Genomic DNA, 23,999 nt, shown 5'->3' with positions numbered 1-23,999 from the left:
TGTAAGAGAAATGGTGTAATAATGGGATATCATCAGAGATGATAATAGTCTTTAAAAATTGTACACTTAATGGGCAATACTTGATTTTACACATTTAGTACAGTGACGTGCTCCAGATAAGTCTTTCACAATTGTATATCAGTAGTACCACATAGATGCATTTCACTAAGTGGGGATTTACCTCAGTAGTCCTTTTTATGCCCACCATTTCGGAACCTTCCTATCTAGTTTCTCCCTGAATGGCAAATGGCAAAATATTTATTTATAGATTTCCCAATGTTTACTACTTAATTATGTTTAAGTATTGTGTACTTCTCATATATGAGTTGAGTAAACTTTTATTGGTTTAAATTTCTAGGTTAAATTGCATTCTGTTGGATAGTTTAACTTCCTTTATGGAAGTTAAGCCAGGGAGAAGGGAAAATGTCAATCTGATATTGATGAATAGCAGCCCTAGTAAACTGTTGGTTTTCAGCCCTGTGATTGGACAAGAAGGGTGAGTTGAGCCTCAGGTGACTTGTGGTATGACTGATTACTTGACACTAGAGACAAGGTTACTGCAGATCATTGACCTGCTCAAATTTCTGCTCTACAGGGGCAAGGTGAGAGAGGAAACCCAGACCAAAGATGTTAGCAAATAATTTCAGAAGTGTGAGGATTTAAACAAAAAATTGAATGATGGTTTGAATTTAGAATACTCCAGTAAGAGCAGAAATCCAAGTTTATATGTCTGTTTAGAAACTTTCAGTTTGCAAAGAAGTATTTGATTTTCAGACATTGTTTCTCTCACTGAAAGTGGAACCTTTTTTGACAGCTATTTGTTTTTTTGTGTTGTGGGTTGTTTGTTTTTTGTACAACAGCATACAATGTTTAGTTAATACTAAGAATAATATTACTGTCAAACTGGTAATTAATTTGAGTCTCTCTACACTTAGGACAATATTTCCAAAAGTGAGTAATGATTTTGGATCCCAGATTGATATCTTAAATGGGCCAGATTTTCAAAGAGGGCAAAAGACTCAACCTCAGTAAATCGGACTTCAGGAAAACTAAGATATCTAATATTGAGTACACACGAATTGAGTTGCTTAAAATCACTAATTGCTTCTGATCATCGTGGCCATAGTGTGAATCTTATAGCTTGTCACTTTAAACAATTATGTTAAGTACCACTTTACTTAATACTCAACATAAGTGTTTGTGTGGGGTAATGTACATCTGCCCTTGAGTACAAGGCTGAAAAGTCTGGAGATTTGAGTTCCCTGCCATTTCTGTTGTGGGCTAGGTCACTTAGGACCTCATTTTCAGTGGTACTGGACACCACAAACTTCACAATGAAGGTTTGAATGCTCAAGACCTCTAAAAAAATCAGACCTCAACCTTATTCTGTCAGCTGCCACACTTGCAAAACCTCTGATGAAGTGAGCTGTAGCTCACGAAAGCTTATGCTCAAGTAAATTGGTTAGTCTCTAAGGTGCCAAAAGTATTCCTTTTCTTTTTGCAAAATAGTGTTTGCTTAGGTTGGATCCCTGTGCACATAGGAAGCCCTGTTAACTGTAGCACTTCCGAACACATGCAATAAGATATGTGCCCACCTATTCAAGATGAGTAGCATGCCATTAATGTGCTTTAAATTGACTGTGGTTTTGCTGTCTTTGTGATATGAAACTTCAGTCAAATATTTCATTACATTATAGTGTGAAATCCTGATGTCTTTAATGGATGAAACTGAGAATTATTTTATTTGCCGGGTTGTGAAATTTGTTCAATACATTAGAAAATTTCTTGGCTGCTTATTTGTTTAGAAGCCTGGAGTCTACAATTCTGAAGTAGCACACCATTTGACACATAATATACTTTCCACACTGGATAGAATAATTGTTTGGGCACACTTGTATGCATACAATATTTGAAAACTAAGCCACTGAGCTATGTAGATGCAACAAAAAGTAGCATATCCTTCCTTAAAGCATGAAAAAGCATTTGATTTTTCCTCTTCCTTAGACAACTTCATAATTTTTACCTTTTTAAGAATAAATACATAAAGATGGAAGCTCTAACTTCTGAAAAAGTGTTTTAAAATGAGTGTCTCTGAACCATAGACTGCTACTGTAGTGTAGCTGACATGCTGTAGTGATCAAAATTGAATAATCTCTATTTTAGAATTTCTTTGTTAGTTTGTACCTGAGAGAGTATTTACCTCTCTAAGCAGTTCCTGGAAACAAATATAGAAGCAAGTGCAGTTGTGCTAAAAATCTTGAGTTTAAAAGACCACTGATCTGTGTAGTTCTAAGCATATCCAAGATTTATGTCTAGAGAGAAGAATAAAACAGGCTTAACTCATGAGTAGAAATTGGATTAATCAAGAACACTTAATCTGTAGGAGTGAGTGTTTCCAAAACAACTTGTTAGTATCAGGGTTGGCTTCATTGAGCCAGGAGTAAGTAAATTTCAAACTGCTGCACATTAGGTCCAAGAAGTGTAGCAAAAAGTGGCTACTTTCATAAATCAGCTGAGTCATCTAGGTAGAAGAAAAGGAGTACTTGTGGCACCTTAGAGACTAACCAATTTATTTGAGCATAAGCTTTCGCTGTAGCTCACGAAAGCTTATGCTCAAATAAATTGGTTAGTCTCTAAGGTGCCACATGGACTCCTTTTCTTTTTGCGAATACAGACTAACACCGCTGTTACTCTGAAACCTAGGTAGAAGAGTAAATCTTGTTGGGAATTGAGGGTGATCTGCACACACTTATTTCAGCAGGTCAATCCTTATATACTTTTGTTCCATAACTCACTTCTAAATAGATAAGTTCTGAAAAACATTTTCAGATAACCTTGCAGCATGTCAGTTTAGGGATAATAACTTGTTATTTGTGAACTTGTCATTCTTTTTTTTTTTGTTTTTTTTGTTAAGACAAGCAAATCTGCCTGTTAAGCACTGGGAAGCTCCTTAAACCAATTGTAAAGTACAGACAGAAGACTCAGTATAAGAATTTAAATAAATATTTACCAAAATAAGAGAAGAGTGTATCTGAATGGGCTGCTATCCTGAGTAACTTCTGACGAGTTTTGAAACTGTTGGGATGGTTTAAGTGTTTGTGAATATAGTCTTCCCTGCCATGGTTTTATCTTCGTGGTGCAGCTAAATGTATTCCTATTTAGCTGTGGTATAAATGATTGGGTGCGCTGGCTGAAACTTCTGTGGAGGTGAAATTTATCAGTTGGGGAGATAAACAAAAGCAAAAATTCAGGGAGTGGAAGTAACTGAATCTTTCTGTAAAACATTTGTCAAGCAGATCTACATTGGCATGAAGATTCTAGAGAGAGGTAGTTCCCAAACTGGTCTGTGTACTGGCTTTTCTCTTATATAGATGCTGAACAAAACTGGTGGGAATTTCCCCTAAAATTCCCTAAATATAGACAAGTCTTAATTTATGCATCTCTGAATGGTTCTAAGATGGTGTAAGAAAAAGTTCAGGTACCAATCTCTTGGATATGTCATAAGATGAGTACTACTGCTTTGTGCCCTGATTGTGTATGGAAACAACACCATTGTCAGCAGGTTGTCTTTTGCTGGAGATGGGTTAAAACTAAGTCTCCGACTTAATCGTGGATATTTTTAGTAAAAGTCATGGACAGGTCACAAGCAAAAAATAAAAAATCACGGCCCGTGACCTGTCCATGACTTATACCATAAATACCCTTGATTGACTCTTGTACTGTGGGAGTACTATAAGGGGGGGGGGCGTTGTGGGGGGGGAGCCCCACGGTCCCGCTGCCACTCCAGGTGCGGCTGGGGAGGGCAGGGGAAGCCCTGGGTGGCCAGCGGTAGCTCTGGCCGCTGCCGGCAGGAGCACGAGGGGGCCAGCCACTGCTCTGGCCACCCTAGGATCGCTGCCAGGAGCCTTTGAGCTGTGGCTGCTCCCGCTGCCCCTGGGACTGCTGCTCAGGCAGTCCCCATGGTCAGCCCCATCTGCTGCTGCCCCGTGGCCGCCAGAGCAGCCGCTGGTGCAGCTGGCTACAGGGTCATCCAAGCAGCTGGCTGCAGAGCTGCTCCATCAGCAGCCTGTGTGGCTGTCCCCAAGGCCGCCCAAGCAGCTGTCCCCAGCAGGGCCAGCTGCTTGGGCGGCCCTGAGGTCAGCCGTACCAGCTGCTGCAGAAGTCACTGAGGTTGCAGGAAGTCACTGTATCCGTGACTTTCATGCGACTTCTTTGACAAACACAGAGCCTTGGTTATAAGTAAGGCTACGATTATGTCCCGGAAGTCACAGATTCCGTAACCTCCATGACATTTTCTGCCCCGGGGCTGGAGGTCCCAGGCGTCCATTCCCCCCTGCCCCCCGCCGCTACCCAGCCATGGCAGGGGTTGGGGGGGACCCCTGCAGGTGCCCAGGTGGGGTAGGGGGAGACTCGCCTCCCCATTTTCTCAGGGATATTTTTAGTGAAAGTCAGAGACAGGTCATGGGCTTCGTGAATTTTTGTTTATTGCTCGTGACCTGTCCATGACTTTTACTAAAAAAAGCCATGACAAAATCTTAGCCTTAGTTGTAAGCAATAAAAACGTAAGATTGTAGAGCAGACAATTTCAAATTACATTCAGAAGTTCATAGTATGATATGCAATATCAATGTCCAAGTTCTTCTACAAGATGACCTGTTTGTGGTTTTTGAAGTGTAATTTCTGCATAAATCTAAGGAGGTTATCTTGAATCACAGATGTTAACATAGCCCTCTACTCACTAAATGTGATATTCCAGAACTGGTGTGTGATGCAGCTTTGTGGTGGTAATTGCAGGGAGCATGTTGCACTTGTGTTTTGACTTAGTTAATTGTTTCTGGGTATTGTTCAAGATACTGACTCACTTATAAAACCATATGTGATTTAGGGCTTTGCAAGTTGCTACAAAAGGACCTCCCATCCCATGTGCTCTAGTTACAGTTGGGATCTTGGGAGCCTGAGCTAATAAACTTCTGGTGGCAGGAATTTCGTCAGTGGTGGAGTCCAGACTCTGGAATTACCTTCCATCACTGAGAATATGTTGAATAAAATAAATGTCTGCTAACACCCTAAAACCATAGTGTTAGACAAGGCAAGATGTATTTCAACAAGTATAGCTGGTTGAGGTGATCCCTAGGTTTTCTGGTATCTTAATGTATGTTGTTGAATAATCACTGTAAAATGTGTGTGCCATGTACATTATAAGCTTTCATTGTCTTTTCCATAGTAGTATACTTTAGGAAAACAATAATAGAGTTTTCCATGTTGCTACGTAAAAGGGCAGGCTTCTGGAGCCTAAACTCTACAATAGACTTCATAATGAAGCATGTATGCTCTTGATATAAATCACATTTTAAAAAGAATTTTCATCTTGTATTACAATAAACCACATACTTAAGTAATCTAGTGGCAGTGTTCAAAATTACAAGTTTAGCAACTTGAACTTGAAAGTTTAGACTTAAACTAGATGAGTCATAAATAGTAATATCACTGTACCTTATACAGAGTTTTTGTTTTAGTGATCTGAACAAGCATGAGAAAATCTAGAAGCTTGAGACCATGTCACTGTGGAAATAATCATAATACTTTTATCCACTGTAGAAATTGCCTCCAGTCTCAAAGGAAACGTATTCTGTTTTTCAGCTGAAGCTTGTGCAGATGTTCTGGGGTTAGCCAAAGAAGCCAGAAAGCGAAGTCTTGGTCCACTTCATCCTTCTTTTAATGTGATTAAGATAATAAGAGATGGACTGTTCAAAAACCTTCCAGAAAATACTCACCAGTTGTCAGCAGGCAAGCTGTGTATTTCACTGACCAGAGTGTCAGATGGCAAAAATGTGTTGGTATCCAATTTTAACTCTAAAGAAGAAATTGTTCAGGTATGTGTTCCTGATCACCATTATGACAACTTTAAAAGTTACCACAATTTAGCTTTCTAAGTTTTAAGTCCAAGTGTAGATTGATCCTTGGAATTTCTTTTTGCTTAATCCTTGAAATATCATGGCATAACCCCCTCAATGATGGTATGGTCATCTCAGATTTGTCATGATGTGTGTTCTTGAGGCTATGTTTATTGGGAAAACTAAACGTCAAAAATGATGCCATATATGTTGTATTATGAAAGATTAATATTGTAGAATGAACATTTGCTTGACAATTGCATATCCAATTAAGGTGCAAACTGTTTTATTTATAAAAGCTGAAAGGCAATTATGTCATGATCAAAAATGACTGAGAACTAACTAAGAATACTGCTGCTGGCTATTTTGAGCTCTTTATCTCATCCATAATGAAAGAGCAAGTATGCAATGGTTGTATCTAATACTATTCCTATTATACTCAGAGTATCTCTGTGGAGATGGAGTGGTTAATTTTTTTGGCTTCTGGTTTGTAAAGACACCTTTTAATAAATACTGGGGTACAAGGGTTTTATCTAGACCTATTTAGAGGGACACTTTAAAAAAAACAAAACACTTCTGTCTGGAAATATTTCACCTCCTACTGTTAAAATAATACTTTTCTCCCTCTAATTTCAGTTGTTGTTTTTTTTTAGTTTACTTTATGCATTTGACAGCACTTCCTCTGTGTAATCAGTCATTTCCTCTGGTGTTGTGGAATTTTCACAGAACAATAGGAGAGAAACCTTTTTTTAAAAAAAAGGAAAGTGATTGCAAAACTACAAATTGGCGTAGGTACTCTGGAGAGTGGGAAGGGGCAGCTGTATATATTTAAACTAATTCAAAAAGTGAGTTTGTCAACTTTATTTATTTCAAATAGATTTCGATGTCCCTTTAATATTATCATAAACTTTAACATTAAACCGAGACACATGTGTATTGTCATTATACAATAGTTTTCAATACTAGAGAAATTGCTGTTTAATTTACCTATATAATCTCATTTCTCCATAGGCTTTAATTTGTAGCTCGTTTGTTCCTATTTATTGTGGCCTAATTCCACCATCATTCAGAGGTGTGGTAAGTCTGCATTGTTTCCTCCTAAGTGCTAAATTTAGTTTGATAACCATCTAGGAAATTTTGAAAGATAATATATGAATATATTTTTGGTTACTTTACTAAAAATGAGTACTTTACTCAGGTTCATGGTACTGAAGCTATATCTGGCTTTAACTTTTGCATATAGTAAAGTAACATTACATATGTAAGAAAATGCGAAAGGGAAGATAATGGCCTAGTTTACAGCAGTTTTTTCCCCTTAAATTTTCATCTAAGCAGAGTTAGGTGACACACTTACTAAAAGGCTGGTTTATTTAAATGAGCACTTAGCAATTGTAGGAAAGCTTAAGAAAAATGTTTAGTGTAGACACAGACAGTGAGACCATCCATGTGAGTAAAGGTGCAGGGCTGGTCTCTTAAACACTTGTCAGGAAATAAGTATCCTAGTAACAGACCATATAGCACTTCTGTATGTTTCACAACAGAGCCACTTAATACACAGTAACATGAATGCAAATAAGCTATTTAATGCACATTTAAAGTTGCATTTTTAAACAGGATATAACTTAAATTGAAAACTCAAACTAACTCAAGTATGGGGAGATTGTTTTAAAGGTGAAGTGTTAATTGTTCTCTTCTTTCAGCACATCCCAAGGAGTAATGGTTAAAAGGCCTCTTTCTTAAAGCAACATATTTCAAAGCCATCCTTAGAATTTTGAAATCTCCCATTAATGACTGTCTACATCAGGGGTCAGCAACCTATGGCATGCGTGCCAAAGGCAGCACGTAAGGTGATTTTGAGTGGCCCTCACACTGCCCGGGTCCCAGCCACCGGTCCTGGCAGCTCTGCTGCCAGCCTTGGGTCCTACCGCCGGCCCCCTGCCACCCGGGGTCCCGTCCGCTGGCCCCGCCCAGCCCGCTGCCAGCCCTGGGTCCCAGCCACCGGTCCCGGGCACTCTGCTGCCATACTGGGGTCCCAGCCACCAGCCCGGGGTTCTGAAGCTGCCCTCAGCTGTGGCCCATTGGCCCCAGCCTGAGGCAGTGAGGGGTGCAGACAAGGGCAAAAGAGGGTGCAGCTCAGCACCCCCACCTTAAAAATTGTTCCAGCGCCACTGTACTGGAATATTTTTAAGTCTTGATTTGCTGCTTACATCACTATCATGTTACGTAGAACAGCACATTGCGTTTGACGTTGTGTGTGCCATCTGTCACGATTTTTCCCCCCCCTGTAAGTTGAAGGATACATTTGACAAATGTCAGCTCCTAAGAAAGCGAAGTTAGATGTCCGTTCATTTCACTTCACAGCAACATTTGGTGGCTAAGTTGTGGCAAGGTTTTGGTGCGCTTCGTAAACTCTTTTGATGCAATCAAGGCCTTTTTGTCAGAAAATGGACAAAACTACCCCAAACTGGACGATGACAAATAGCTGTGTAAGCTCATGTTTCTAACTGACATCACTGCTCACGTAAATGAACTCAACCTCCGTCTCCAGGGTGCAGGGCAAATGGTTCTGGATCTTTATGAAACCTGGAAGTCATTTGTTGTAAAACTAGCTGTTTTTTCTCGGGATATTTGAACTTCGGCTTTCTGCTACTTCCAACACATAAAAGAGCCATCGACACATTGCACTGTCAGTGTTGATGAGATTGGAATGTACGTGCAAGAACTGGAATCAGAATTTTCTGACAGATTTCAAGATTTCCAGCGATTTGGCCCAATGCTTTCTTTTCTAATTCAACTTGAAAAGTTCAACAAAAGAGACTTGGATTTGTCCGTATTTCAGTGGATGTGTGTTGAAGATTTCGAAATGCAGCTCATTCAGTTAAAAAGCTTAGAATTGTGGGCATCAAAGTTTGGAGATCCGTAGAGTGCACTTAAAGCTACCGAGAGAGATCATGGGGCCTCTATTCTGACCTGCTGGATGTCCCTGCCAGTGAAATTTAACTGTTTGAAGAAAATTGCGTTTGCAATGCTTTCAGCATTTGGATTCACATACCTGTGTGAGCAGGTATTTTCACATATGAAATCTGTCCTTCTTAGGGCCAGTTAACAATTGATCACTCAGAAGCCTCTGTGCAGCTTAAACTATCCAAATATGTGCCAGACATTGGAAAACTTAGCAAGGAAAAGCAAGGGCAAGGATCACACTAAACTGATAAGATCTGCATTTTAATTTAATTTTAAATGAAGCTTCTTAAACACTTAAAAAACCTTATTTACTTTACATACAACAATAGTTTAGTTATATATTATAGAGAGACCTTCTAAAAACGTTAAAATGTATTACTGGCACCGAAACCTTAAATTAGAGTGAATAAATGAAGACTTGGCACACCATTTCTGAAAGGTTGCCAACCCCTGGTCTACATCAAATCATTGCAAGGAGCCATTGCTTGGAATGGCTCAGGTTTTCTTGCAACACACATGCCACACTTATTCTCTGCTGCCCCTCCATTCCCCTCTTTTTTAGTAAAAGAGAGGGAAGTTTAAAGCCAAACAAGTTATTGCAACATTATAATTTAACACAAACAAGTCAAACATGCATGTGCATTGTGGGGAAAAAGTTAATCTTACTATCTTAATCTTTTTTGTGGTAAACCATAATGTTGCATCAGCTTAGTTGTTTTGCTTTCATCAGCCTATTTTTTTTTTAGTAAAAATGGGGAAGAAGGAAGAGGGTAAAGTGTTTGAAGGAAAACTGAAGGCATTTCAAATAATGGTTCATTGCAGCATTTTGTTCTGATAGCCTTTATTGGGATATCTCTCACTTTTAAGAATGGCCTTGAAATATGTTGCCTTACAAACATTGTTCCTTGGGACTTGCTGAAAGATAACAACCATTAAAACATAGTCTCTCCTTCGTATTTAAGTAACATCAAAGAGCAGCAGTGTTCAAGTTGACTCAAAAGCTGCCTTATGCATGTTTCTAAAGCTTTTCTATATCCTTACCTCTTTAAGCTGGAGCAGAGTGTTATGAAATAGGACGTTGGACTGGATCCAAGGTTTAGGTGGATCCAGGCTAATCTGGCTGTTCAGTTCTCGTTGGTTGGACAATAATGTTATCTAAAAGGGCTTAGCTCAAACTACAAAAACATACAAGTGTTGATTCTCTGAATATCCTCCCTGTATAAGAAGGTGACTGCCTCCTTTTGACCTATTCTGCCCAATAAAGATTCTATAACAGGCTCTTGCATTCTTGTTTGCAGGGAGATGGAAGTGAAAAATTGAATGTGTCTGTGTCAAGGTGGAAACTTTCTTGAGGACTCCAAATGTTTTGCTTGAGCAGTTGCGCTCTCAGAGCTTGGGGCGGCAAAAATCCTAGAGCCAGCCCTGGTCAGGAAGAGGAGATTTAGCTTGCTAATTTGTGGAGTCAGAGATTTTATAATTAAGGCCCCAATTCTGCAAACATGTATGCACATCCCCAAGTGTTTCCCAGTGAGGGGCTTGAGGCTGAAAGACTGTTGCTATTATAAGCCTCATTTAACACACAACCACCATACTGACAGGTTTCAGAGTAACAGCCGTGTTAGTCTGTATTCGCAAAAAGAAAAGGAGGACTTGTGGCACCTTAGAGACTAACCAATTTATTAGAGCATAAGCTTTCGTGAGCTACAGCTCACTTCCTCAGATGCATATCGTGGAAACTGCAGCAGGCTTTATATATACACAGAGAATATGAAACAATAGCCCCGCAACCTGAAGCACTCACCAACAACCACATACCACACAACAGAACCACTAACCCAGGAACTTATCCTTGCAACAAAGCCCGTTGCCAATTGTGCCCACATATCTATTCAGGGGACACCATCACAGGGCCTAATAACATCAGCCACACTATCAGAGGCTCGTTCACCTGCACATCCACCAATGTGATATATGCCATCATGTGCCAGCAATGCCCCTCTGCCATATACATTGGTCAAACTGGACAGTCTCTACGTAAAAGAATAAATGGACACAAATCAGATGTCAAGAATTATAACATTCATAAACCAGTCGGAGAACACTTCAATCTCTCTGGTCACGCAATCACAGACATGAAGGTCACTATCTTAAAACAAAAAAACTTCAAATCCAGACTCCAGCGAGAAACTGCTGAATTGGAATTCATTTGCAAATTGGATACTATTAATTTAGGCTTAAATAGAGACTGGGAGTGGCTAAGTCATTATGCAAGGTAGCCTGTTTCCTCTTGTTTTTTCCTACCCGCCCCCAGATGTTCTGGTTTAACTTGGATTTAAACTTGAAGAATGGTCAGTTTGGATGAGCTATTACCAGCAGGAGAGTGAGTTTGTGTGTGTATGGGGGTGGGGGGGATGTGAGAAAACCTGGATTTGTGCAGGAAATAGCCCAACTTGATTGTCATGCACATTGTGTAAAGAGTTGTCACTTTGGATGGGCTATCACCAGCAGGAGAGTGAATTTGTGTGGGGGGGTGGAGGGTGAGAAAACCTGGATTTGTGCTGGAAATGGCCCACCTGATGATCACTTTAGATAAGCTATTACCAGCAGGACAGTGGGGTGGGAGGAGGTATTGTTTCATATTCTCTGTGTATATATAAAGCCTGCTGCAATTTCCACGATATGCATCTGAGGAAGTGAGCTGTAGCTCACGAAAGCTTATGCTCTAATAAATTGGTTAGTCTCTAAGGTGCCACAAGTACTCCTTTTCTTTTAACCACCATACTGAAATTCCTCTCTGCTTGAAACTTTATGAATGTGCTCTCTTGTGGGACAGTGATTGGTAATCAAGCAAGACCTCTTTCGGATATGAGAATTCTGGATAGAAGTGTAGAGACTTTTCACATCTTGAAAAGCTGGATTTTTCTGGTAACATCTTATCAAATATGGGATATTGTAGAAATTCCAAAACGATTTATTTTAAGAGTTCGTGCATAGGAGTCTTTTGAGAAGGCTTGTTGGTGAAATTTGTAGCCATTTGCCTTGAATAGTTTAACCTTGGAGCTGGGTGGTCTTTGTAATCTGGCTCAGAAGAATTTAGCAGCATCACGTACACCTGACATTCCAAACCAATAAACAGTATCTCGTAAACAAAAATTCTGAGAACATTTTTTAATATTGCAGAACTATTCTACAACATTAGTTATGTTTTCTAAAATTGTACCTGAAGAAATATGAAGTTTAAGGTTTTTACAGCAATGTTAGCTTGACTGTGTTTCATCCTTTTGTCAGTAATATTAAGCTCTAAGATTAGAAAACATTACATATGTGGAATATGTCTAAGTTAGAGGTGCAAGACAAAATACCAAAATATTTGTCAAAATACCAAAATTGGCAGTTGGACTTGGTGGGATCAGGTGTAGAACCTGAAACCACTTCTTAAACTCACATTTTTAAAATGGCTAGCTCTTAAGATAGTATAATTTTTTAAAGGTTTCTAGAGTGTTAAGGTTTACTTGCAATTTTTTCCTTTCTAGTTGTTTGTGGAGCTTTTTTATAATAGCCTGAAATAGTTTTTTCCAAAAGTCTAACATCTTTTATAGTTAGGAAAGCGGTTACTTTATTGCCAAGGAACTCAACTTTAGCTTCCAGTACTTAGAATTTTGTTTAAAGAGTTGATTTCATCTTGTGTTTTTCTTTTGTGGGAGAGCACTGTGGGTGATTCTGGGATTGTGTCCTGTTCTGGTGAAGCGGAGGAAGCTCCAACCTTGCCTGCTCTGTGCAGAGCAGAATTATGACACAAAGCATGAAGCAATTTCTTCTCTATTACTATACTTCAAGCATATTTATTAACAGTATTCTAGTTTGTCAGAGAATTAGGAAGTATGTTGGCTTTAAAACTGCAATAAGGAAGCATATTTTTATACAAAATCAAAAAAATTAGCCTCTGTGCATATGCAGAGACAAACTACTGATTTTAAGTTCTATTTTAAAATCTTAGATGCTATTTAACTAATACAGGGAGTTTGGTTGTGTAGAAATAGTTTGTCTGGCATTAAAAGCTCCCTTTTTTTATTATTCTTTTCAGCGTTATGTTGATGGTGGAATCAGTGACAACTTACCTCAGTATGAATCTAAGAATACCATCACGATTTCTCCTTTCTCTGGGGAGTGCGATATCTGCCCAAAGGGGAACTCTGCAAACTTCCATGAAATGAATGTTACTAATACCAGCATTCAGTTCAGCTTAGGGAACCTTTACCGTCTAACACAAGCACTCTTTCCACCAGAACCCAAGGTAATACATATCCTCTTACATGGTTCATAATTGAATGTTTTGCAACAAAAGGCCAAAATTGTTGCGGAAGCAGTTAGTGATAAGGATCTTAGTTTAACATCTAGCCAAATAAGCTTTTCTGATGGCTTCTGGTGTTGCTTCTTTTCTTTCATCACTTCCGTGAATACTTAATTTTTTTATGTTAGTTTTGCTTTTCAAGATGAAAATAAAATATTTTGCTCTTGGGTTCCTGTGTTTACATTTCTAACACTGCAAGTTACTCTGTATAAGCATTAGTGTACAAATCTAAAGTAGAGTGTGCAAGGTTATAACCTGTTCATACCCAGCCACCAACCAGCACAGGCTTTGAAACTGGTACTATTAAAGCTAAAGGTCTTCAAAAATCTGTTGATGCATGCATGATGCAGCCAGAACAGCTCAAAAGTGGTTATTGACCACCACAGAACTTGTCCTCTTTCTGAATGGGGACTGCTGAAGGTGTCTGGGGATGGGAGGTACTAGACAAAAAAGATGGTGTTTTAATAATCAAATACCTGATAACTTTGTATGCTTTAAAATCAATTTTTTTCTTGCTAGTTGCGAACAAACACTCTTGTAGGTGATCAGTTTATCTATATTCTGTTCTTAAACTTTTCTGCTTACATAGGCTTTAAACATTCTGTTTCTTTTTTTGTTTGTTTGTCTAGGACTTCGAAAATGTGCAATACTAGGTGGCCTGGTGGTTCAGCTGGTAACACCGGTTATCTGGGAGACCCAAGTTTGGGATTAATCATGAAATTCAGCCTCCCTGGGAGAATTGCAGAGTTGGCTCTCTTTAGTTTTCAGAAGTGGCAAGGGGAGGGAGTTGAGAGGGGTGATCTGTGTGTCTGATCAAAAAAGCTACTTAGGGAGACAGTAAGGAAAGAAGTTTTTTACAAGCTTAATATGTTTGTTTGATGCTCTGGTACAACTGGAAAAGCACTGTTATAAGTTTAGCAATATCTTGATCAATGGCATATGTTTGCAAGTTGAAAGATGTCTTCATCTAGGTATCGTCACAGCACATGTGAATTCATCGCTTCAAAACTTTTATTATAGTTTGACAATCTTAAAGTCATGGGAATTGTCTTCCTTATATGACTAGTTTTAAGTGAATACAGCAGCCATTCGCTCTGTAAACTGGTGGTTTTCACTTTGAATCTTTCTTCTGATGGCTGACTGACTTGCTGTACCCTGTGTTTGCAGGTACTAGGAGAAATCTGTGAACAAGGATATTCAGATGCACTTAGATTTTTGAAAGAAAATGGTATGTTAAATTTGTTTGTCATTATCAATACTTAATGTGACTCTCTACTTATTATTATTTTTTTTTGGCAGGTTAAAACAAAGCTCCTTTGAGACAAAGTGAAGGTCATCATGAAAAGTTAACAAGAAGTTTAGTTCAGCCATTCAGTAGGCAATAATCTTTTAATAGTAATTTACTTGAGCAATTTTATTAAGTTAGTGAAATTGCTGTCCTCATGCTGTTGTGTGAGGTCCTACCTTAAGTCTGATTTCCTACAGTCTGATTCTCTACTGTCTTTCATACCTGTGCAAAGGAGAGGGGGGTGTAAAATGACACCAGTTAAGAGTGATAGACTGTTATACCCACTTTGCACAGATTTAAATGACTATTCAAAGACACAAATATTGTAGAAGTGGAGTAAAGGAATGGGTGTACTTTTGAGGAATATGAGAACGTGAAATTGGGAGGCTTTCATAATCAAGAGCCTGATTGTCTTGTAACTTCCCACTGAACTTCAGATCTGTCTGCAAAGTCAGAGAAATAGAGCCTATAGTCCTGTTCATGGATAAAAAAGCTTATTGACTGTAGCATTCTTAAATCTATTTGTTGGGACTTAAATATTTGTCTCTCTCTTAGAAATGTAACCTGGAAAAGTTTTTTGGGTGCTAGATAAAATACTGGGGGTTATGGTTGAAGAGAAATAAGATACTTGAAAATGAGATTAGAAAATTTAAGATTTTCAGTGGCACTGGTATCCTAACATAGTCAAGAAGCCTCTGAAGTTGTATAATTAATGTATTTCTAAATGTAGAGGTTAAATGTTAACATATGTTGATACAAGCAACATGTTCAAAATATGACATTTTGTGTTCATAAAAAAGATGGAAAATCTAGATTCTGGTAGGAGAGTTCCAAGATAAGTGGTGAATGAATTGCTTCTGGTCTGTGATGCGTTTTGACAACATCATTTCTGTACTATGTCTGATATTTTAAATTGACATTGTTGCTCTTATAACTGTCATCTGTAGTGGCAAGTGATTGTCCCCTTCCTTATGTGAGGCCTTCTCTGCACTAGAAAAACAGATGTGCCAACCACTGTTTGGACACCGTTGCTTCCCTGTAACATACCGTGCATCCACAAACACAATAGGTCCCAACAGTGCATAGTCAGTCATGCTACCACTTGGCTTACACTTGCTCTGAGCAGTTGCAAATCACCACCACATCGTCTACCGGCATGTCAGTCTCTGTTGGTGCACTGTTGACATATATATCAAGAGATAGTACAGCAACTGCATTTGTGCAGTTGGCCCTCCCAGTGTATTCCCAGAACGCTTCCGCACACATGCAAAAATAGAAAAAATGTGGCATAGGATGCCTTGTATGGATGCATTGCACTATGGCAATTTGCATCAATATAGCTGTGTAGTATAGGCTTAGCCAAATACAGTCATTCCCTTACTGTAACTGCTTTGCTGTATGTAACAGTTCAAATTCCATGAAGAATTTTCTGCTTGTGAACTTGGTGTTGAAGTTAATTAGATCTTTAAGAAACAAACAAACAAAAGGTTGGTTAACAATGGTCTGATACCATTAACAATTGATCAAAATAACAGTAAGTATATATGGAAATCAGAAGCCTTCCTGTGAATTATTACAGTAACAAAATCCCCCACATCCTCCAAAAAAATCATTCCTCAATCATTATCTTCCTCCTGAAAGTCTGCCTATAGTTGAAATTACCGAATGTTATCAAAATTGGATACCTTTTAATAAACACTTCTCTATATATTTAGTTTCACTTCAGCCGAGAATTTTCACATATCTACATTATATACTGTTGCTTTTGGTTTTCCAGCAGTACCTGTAAGTGCAATATGCATTATATTGTCACCTAACTCAGTTCTGCAGCTCTTGTATGCAAACAGAAATACTGCATAAACAGTGGCTTACTTTTGCTGCTCTTTTAGAAATTGAGAACTCAAAGAACATTTTTGGATACTTAATTTTGCACTCAATAGCTAGCACTATTTTCAGAAAGAACTTTGCTAGACGTTTTGGCAGTAAGATATGGGAAAATATGCATCTGTACCACCTTATGTTGGGCACAGTTTCTCAGGATAAACAGTTGGGCTCAGTCAGTACTTGGATACACCTTGAAAGTGTTGTAGATACAATAAGTAGCACTAGGTCCTTTGGGAGCTTGTGTCCCAAAATAGAGTGCAGTGGCATTGACTCTCAGATGAGATGTAAAATCAAAGTGCTGGGTCATTTAAAAAACTTATGGCACATTTTGCAAGCATAGACGGAAACAGGTGTGCAGCAGTCACCACTGATTTGGTTGACTTAATGTACCCCCCTCTACACACATGCACATCATTTGAAAGCTTATTATGTCTCCCTTAAAATGAGGTATGATGTGGACCTGACGTATACTGTGGTTTCTTTTTTGCATGCTCTTAACTGATGGATTCTTTCAGCTTGAGCTTCAAGCTGATGCCCTAGTTCAGCTTTGTCTGTCTTTCTCATTGTTCCATCAGCATGGGAGAGGGACAGAGGCACAGGTCCTATTGGGTGACACAGGTCCTATTGGGTGATCTAACCTTTGCCATTGAAATATCATCTCTGCATCTTGCTAAAGAAAGGGCTCTGTAGAAAACAATTTCTGTATTGATAGCTGCTGTGATTGTTCCTACCTTGCCAGACTTAAATTTGGTCTTCTTGGCCATCTCAACAAATGTTTTGATGCCAGATTTCTTGACTGGACTGAGGAAGCTACATGTCCCATTAGAATCAAGTGCACCTCTTACAAATCTCTCTATTTGTTCTTCACCAAGATCTGCTATTTTTGGTAGAGACTTTCACAACTGATATTACATGCAATCCAGTAAATATGTTGATGATCACCTGTTGATGAGATTTAGGGTCAGATGGGTTTGTCATATTGTTGATGACATGGTTGGTGAGAGTTGTAACATGGTCTTCATTCCTATTCATTGCAGAGGCAAGGACTTGTTTGCATACTTTGTCTTCACTGCTTCTTGTTAGCCCACTTCTTTCTCTCCTAGCTTTTGAATAGTCATAATATGAAACTGTATTGTCACCTCTAACATAAACACTGACCTGTGCATAAGTGTCATAGAATTAAAAAGCTAATGTCTAGAATATTTCGAAGGGTAATATTGCATGCATAGGCAATTATATATTAAAACCTTCTACTAGGCAGACTACTGCTACATTGTATAGAGAAACATTACATTAGGAATTCACATACATTTATAATCTAGCAACTATGCCAGCGATGGGCAAACTATGGCCTGCGGGCCACATCTGGCCCACGGGACCGTTCTGTCCGGCCCCTGAACTCCTGGCCCCTGCCCTGCTGTTCCCCCTCCCCTGCAGCCTAAGCTCACTGCACAGCTACAGAGCCTCGGACTGACCCAGAGCTCTGTGCTGCACAGTGTGTGGCTGGCTCCAGCCAGGCGGCATGGCTGCCTGTCCTGGTGCAGCCATGCCGCCAGCCACCGGTGCTCCAGGCAGTGCAGTAAGGGGCAGGGAACAGGGGGGGTTGGATAGAGGGCAAGAGAGTTTGGGGGGGTGGTCAGGGGCTGGGGGTGTGGATAGGGGTCGGGGTGGGGAACAGGGGGGTTGAATGGGGGCAGGAGTCCCGGGGGGCAGTCAGGAAGGAGAGGAGGGGTTGGATGGGGTGGCAGGAGGCAGTCAGGAGCAGGGGTTCTGGGGGCAGTCAGGGGACAGGGAACGTGGGGGTGGATGGGGGGGAGTCAGGAATGAGAGAAGGGGTTGGATGGGGTGGCAGGAGTCAGTCGGGTTGGGGGCTTCGGGGGCGGTCAGGGGACAGGGTAAGGGGTGGTTGGATGGGTTGGATGGGGGAGGCAGTCAGGAAGGAAGGGGGGTTGGATGGCACGGCGGGGGAGCCCGGGGGCAGTCAGCAAGAAGGGGTGGTTGGATGGGGCAGGGGTCCCGGAGGGGCCTTCGGGGACGAGAAGCAGTGGGGGTCGGATGGGGGCGCGGACTGGGCCATGCCTGGCTGTTTGGGGAGGCGGAGCCTCCCCTAACCAACCCTCCATATAATTTCAGAAACCCAGTGTGGCTCTCAGGCCAAAAAGTTTGCCCGCCGCTGCACTATACAGTACAAACAGTGGTCAGACAATTGATTTTCTACTGCTGCATAACTTTCAGTGAGAGACTGATCTGGTTAGCAAATTTTACTTAAATATAGAAAAGAGTTATCACTTGTGATACTTTGACAGTTAAGAATATGCGATGTAAAACCATTTCAGGTTCGGATATCCCGCAATGTTGTATTTGCCATTTTTGCACATGCTAAACTGCTCCATCGTTCCCGGGGGTGTGGGGGAACTTGCCCAGGCAAAACCAATAAATTCCTTTTAATACATTGTTTGGCAGCTTTGACCAGTGAACACTGCATTAAGGATTTGAACTTAACTGAAACAATAAAAACTATAGTCATAGTCATGTTGCAGTGTTTCTGGAATGCAAAAAATGGCATTTTCTCATTTTGGGTATTGTTGTTTCACCTTACCTGCAGGCTTATATTTGACAGCTCCACATCATGCCTCCATTTAAATGGATATAAAATAAACTTGCAAATGATTTATGATGTGGGTGTGTGTTGCATGGGTACATTAAACTCCAAAAATAAGGCCCTTTTTTGCAGAATTGCTACCCGCCTAAAATGGTCGCATGCCTTTGCCAGGTTATGACATCAGTGATTGACTATATATATTCCCTGTGTAGATTCAGTTGACAGCTTTCATTTTTTGTTCATTTCCTATCCTAAAATGATATCTGATCCTGCAAAGTGTCTAAGGGTCTCATGTGAGCAAGGATTTTCAAGCTCAGGCCCATGCTTACAATTTTCTTTTAAAGTCCTGCATTTCACCTCTGGTAGATGAAGTGTTGCCTGTCTGTAAAGCAGTGATTATCAACCAGGGGTCTGAGGCCCCCTGGGGGGCCATGAACAGGTTTCAGGGTGGCCGCCAAAATAAACCAGAGAGTTAGTCACTTGGCCCCAGGGAAGAAAGCCAAAGCCTGAGCCCCACTGCCCGGGCTGAAGTTGAAGCCTGCACCCTGCTGCATGGGGATGAAACCAACTTAGCTTCGCGGAGCTCCCCGTGGCGCGGGGCCTCAGGCAATTGCCCTGCATGCTATTCCCTAACACTGGCCCTGGCTTTTAATCTACTGGATATGCAAAAAAACATTTTTTGTGGCACAGGTGGGCCATGGAGTTTTATAGCATGTTGGGTGTGGGGCTCAGAAAGAAAAAGGTTTAGAACACCTGTTGTAAAGGATTCTGGGATCTTTTGGATGACAGCTGTCATAAATGTAAGTTCTTACTTTCTTATTTTCCCAGATATTCTTAATGATTCAGTTTATGTCGACTTGTCCTTAAAGAAAAACCCTCAGGAACTCATAGAGGACACTGACTTTACAAACAAGAAAACTATTCCAGAGAGGAAGGGCACAGAGGAGATATTGAAGACAAAAATGCTTAGTAACCAGCTAAAGCTAAACACATGGCCATTGGATGAAAGAATTTTTGAGCATCTACCTCCTAGACTTCGTAAAGGTATAGGCTTGGGAATATCTTCCAATAAATTTGAATGCCAGTAATGTTTTTATAAATGACTTTAACTAGTTCTCATCTTGACAATATCTTCTGATAAGAGACAATACAAAACTATCTTGCATAAGATAACAATGTAAAATCTACCATAGTTTTTAATTGATTAAAGTAACCCAGAGCAGTTCTTTAAATACAATTATAAGGTATGATCATATAAGAAAAATAAAGCTGTATTTGGTTTCAGAAACTGGCAAGATGGAAGCTAGTTTCATAAGTCACTTAACTGTAGTTTATAGAGCATAACTGAGGTGTAGTGCCATAAACGGATTAGTTTTGTGAATATATTTATAATAACTAGGGCTGTCAAATGATTAAAAAAATTAATCGCACGATTAAACAATAATGAATACCATTTATTTAAATATTTTTGATGTTTTTGATCAAAAATATTTTTGATGTTTTCTACATTTTCAAATACATTGATTTCAATTACAACACAGAATATAAAGTGTGGTACAGTGCTCACTTTATATTTATTTGATAACAAATATTTGCACTGTAAAAAACAAAAGAAGTAGTATTTTTCAATTCATTTAGTGCAAGTACTGTAGTGCAATCTCTTTATCATGAAAGTTGAACTTACAAATGTAGAATTATGTACAAAAAAATTAAAAATGTAAAACTTCAGAGCCGACAAGTCCAATCAGTCCTACTTCTTGTTCAGCCAGTCGCTCAGACAAATAAGTTTGTTTACATTTGCAGGAGATAATGTTGCCTACTTCTTGTTTACAATGTCACCTGAAAGTGAGAACAGGTGTTCACATGGCACTGTTGTAGCCAGCGTCACAAGATATTTACGTACCAAATGCTCTAAAGATTCAGATGTTCCCTTCATACTTCAACAACCATTCCAGAGGACATGCATCCATGCTGATGAAAGGTTCTGCTCAATAACCATCCAAAGGAGTGCGGACTGACACATGTTCATTTTCATCATATGAGTCAGATGCCACCAGCAGAAGGTTGATTTTCTTTTTTGGTGGTTCAGGTTCTGTAGCAACATTGGAGTGTTGCTCTTTTAAGGCTTCTGAAAGCATGCTCCACATCTCATCCCTTTCAAATTTTGGAAGGCACTTCAGATTCTTAAACCTTGGATCAAGTGCTGTAGCTATCTTGAGAAATCTCACATTGGTACCTTCTTTGCGTTTTGTCAAATCTGCAGTGAAAGTGTTCTTAAAACAAACAACATGTGCTGGGTCATCATCCAAGACTGCTGTAACATGAAATATATGGCAGAATGCAGTTAAAACAGAGCAGAAGACATACAGTTGTCCCCCAAAGAGTTCAGTCACAAATTTAATTAACACTTTTTGTATTTTAACGAGCGTCATCAACATGAAAGTATGTCCTCTGGAATGGTGGCCGAGGCATGAAGAGGCATACGAATGTTTAGCATATCTGGCAGATAAATATCTTGCAGTGCCAGCTACAAAAGTACAATGCGAACACGCCTGTTTTCACTTTCCAGGTAGGATGACCAGAGGTCCAGATTTTATAGGGACAGTCCCAATATTCATGGCTTTTTCTTATATAGGTGCCTATTACTGCCTACCCCCGTCCCGATTTTTCACATTTGCTATCTGGTCACCCTATTTCCAGGTGACATTGTAAATAATAAGCAGGCTGCATTATCTCCTGTAAATGCAAACAAACTTGTTTGTCTGAGTGATTGGCTGAACAAGAAGTAGGACTGAGTGGACTTGTAGGCTCTAAAATTTTAAATTGTTTTGTTTTAGAGTGCAGTTATGTAACAAAAAAAAGTCTACATTTGCCCTTTCACAATAAAAAGATTGCACTACACCACTTGCATGAGGTGAATTGAAAAATACTATTTCTTTTATCATTTTAGAGTGAAAATATTAGTAATCAAAAATAATATAAAGTGAGCACTGTACAGTTTGAATTTTGTGTTGTAATTGAAATCAATATATTTGAAAATGTAGAAAAACATCCAAAAATATTTAATAAATTTCAGTTGGTATTCTGTCGCTTAACAGTGCGATTAAAACTGCAATTAATCACAATTATTTTTTTAAAATTGTGATTAATTATTTTGAGTTAATCACGAGTTAACTGTGATTAATCGACAGCTCTAATAATAACCACGGTAACATGATTTGAACAATCCTATGTGAGAAATATTTCAAATACCTTACAAATTAAATCTTTAATCACTAATACTTTAATTATAATTCATTAACTAAAATTGGATAAGTAAGAACTTGAAGTCATCATCAAAACTAATGACCTAAATGACTTTTCTAATGACTAAATAAAACCCTGATGTTTCAGAGAACAAAACTTAACAGGTATGTACACTAAACATTTCTGGGTTCTCCAGCAGGAGAGTGGGGTGAGGGGAGGTATTGTTTCATGCTTTGTGTGTATAAAAATATCTTCTACACTTTCCACAGTATGCATCTGAGGAAGTGAGCTGTAGCTCACGAAAGCTTATGCTCAAATAAATTGGTTAGTCTCTAAGGTGCCACAAGTACTCCTTTTCATTTCTGGGTTAATGTCCCTAAATTTACCTTAGGTTAGCTAGGTGTCTATGGACCATTACCAGCAATTCAAAGCCTGAAATATGTGACTTGTGATTTAGGAAAACAAGTAAATTACATAAAGAAACAGAAAAATTGTGAAAGCAGAGTTGTTTGATAGACAGAACACAAAACTGGAATTTGGGAAAACCTGGGTGCTATTGCCAGCTCTATTCTGGACGTTAGGTGACTTGTCCATGTTCCCACACCAAATGTGCTTGATTTTAATCGGTCAGTAAAATAGGGATGCTGACATTTATCCATCTTTGTAATGTAGTCTGAGGTCTATAGCTTAAAAGCAAATAGAAGGGCTAAGTACTATTATAACTTTCCTCTGTAGTGTGATGCGTTTTAAATAGAAAAAGCTTGTTTTAGCACTAATATTTTGTGACATAGGGCTTGTCTAAATGAACATGTTAGTTCACAGTAAGCTAGGGTATAAATGCATTCCGCATTAGTGTGCCACCCGCTAAATATGTTGCCATGCACTATAAGTTCCCTAAAACAGGAGTTGATCAAAGCACATTAGAAAACTTTTAGTGTGTGTCAGCAAGGTCTATATAGACACTTATTGCACAGCATGCAAGTGCGGGGTAGATTTACATCCTAACTTGCCACAAACTAAGTATTCATTTAGTTAATGTTGCTTGTCAATTGTGCTTCAATATTAATCACCCTTATAGAATACTAAAAGACATCACCACACCTAGAATAACTTGTTTGAACAGTAAATTTAAAAACAAAAATGTATTCTAAAGGCTGTTTTAAAAAATCCTTATTTTCCAGCATTACAAGAAGCTTGTAAAGAGAAGAGTGGGTTTTATGCACAGCTCTCTAAACTCTTACCAATGCGAGTGATGTCTTATCTGATACTGCCGTATACACTGCCAGTGGAGTCTGCCTATTCTGTTGCTTTAAGGTGCGGTTCTATTTAAGAACTACTATAGAACTCATACTTCTGGCTCATTAAGACTTCTTTTATTCTTTTTCATTAATTATTTGTATAGTCATGACTAACAAGCTAGCAGTCTATTAAGTGTTCTGAAATGCACTGAAGACTCGACTTTGAGTTCTAGAACTGTCTCTAGCACGTGTGTAAATTGTAGCTTATTGCTACATATTGCTTCCCGTCCCCATATTGGTTCATCTTACAGATGTTTTCTGTGCACAACTAACAGCATTTAATAAAAACTTGCTAACAGAAAGATGGATAGAAAAATGGAGAAAAGGGGAGATTTCTAGAATTCCATATGTATTTAGTCTTTTTAATGTATGAAGTATCTTTTAATTGACTGATTAAAAATAATTCTAATATCTAAGCAACATCTAAAAAAAGAGAGTTCTATATTTAGACTGTTTGAAAAATTAAGGATTT

General features: G+C 39.1%; 1 protein-coding gene across 4 annotated transcripts in view; it reads left to right on the top strand.

The window, feature by feature from the left end:
* The window catches only part of LOC140900045 (patatin-like phospholipase domain-containing protein 2), a 44,257-nt gene that overhangs the window by 5,394 nt on the left and 14,864 nt on the right, over positions 1-23,999 (top strand). For 3 of the 4 annotated variants that reach the window (XM_073316598.2, XM_073316576.2, XM_073316607.2), the window contains exons 2-7: positions 5,641-5,873; positions 6,906-6,971; positions 12,943-13,152; positions 14,377-14,437; positions 19,812-20,027; positions 23,411-23,543. In XM_073316598.2, coding sequence (XP_073172699.1) covers positions 5,641-5,873; positions 6,906-6,971; positions 12,943-13,152; positions 14,377-14,437; positions 19,812-20,027; positions 23,411-23,543 — 919 coding nt within the window. The remainder of the gene's footprint in view (positions 1-5,640; positions 5,874-6,905; positions 6,972-12,942; positions 13,153-14,376; positions 14,438-19,811; positions 20,028-23,410; positions 23,544-23,999) is intronic. The other variant, XM_073316586.2, reaches the window with a different exon arrangement.

Source organism: Lepidochelys kempii, chromosome 1, assembly GCF_965140285.1.
Source record: "Lepidochelys kempii isolate rLepKem1 chromosome 1, rLepKem1.hap1, whole genome shotgun sequence".
NCBI lineage: Eukaryota > Metazoa > Chordata > Testudines > Cheloniidae > Lepidochelys > Lepidochelys kempii.
This window is presented reverse-complemented; position numbering and strand designations above follow the sequence as displayed.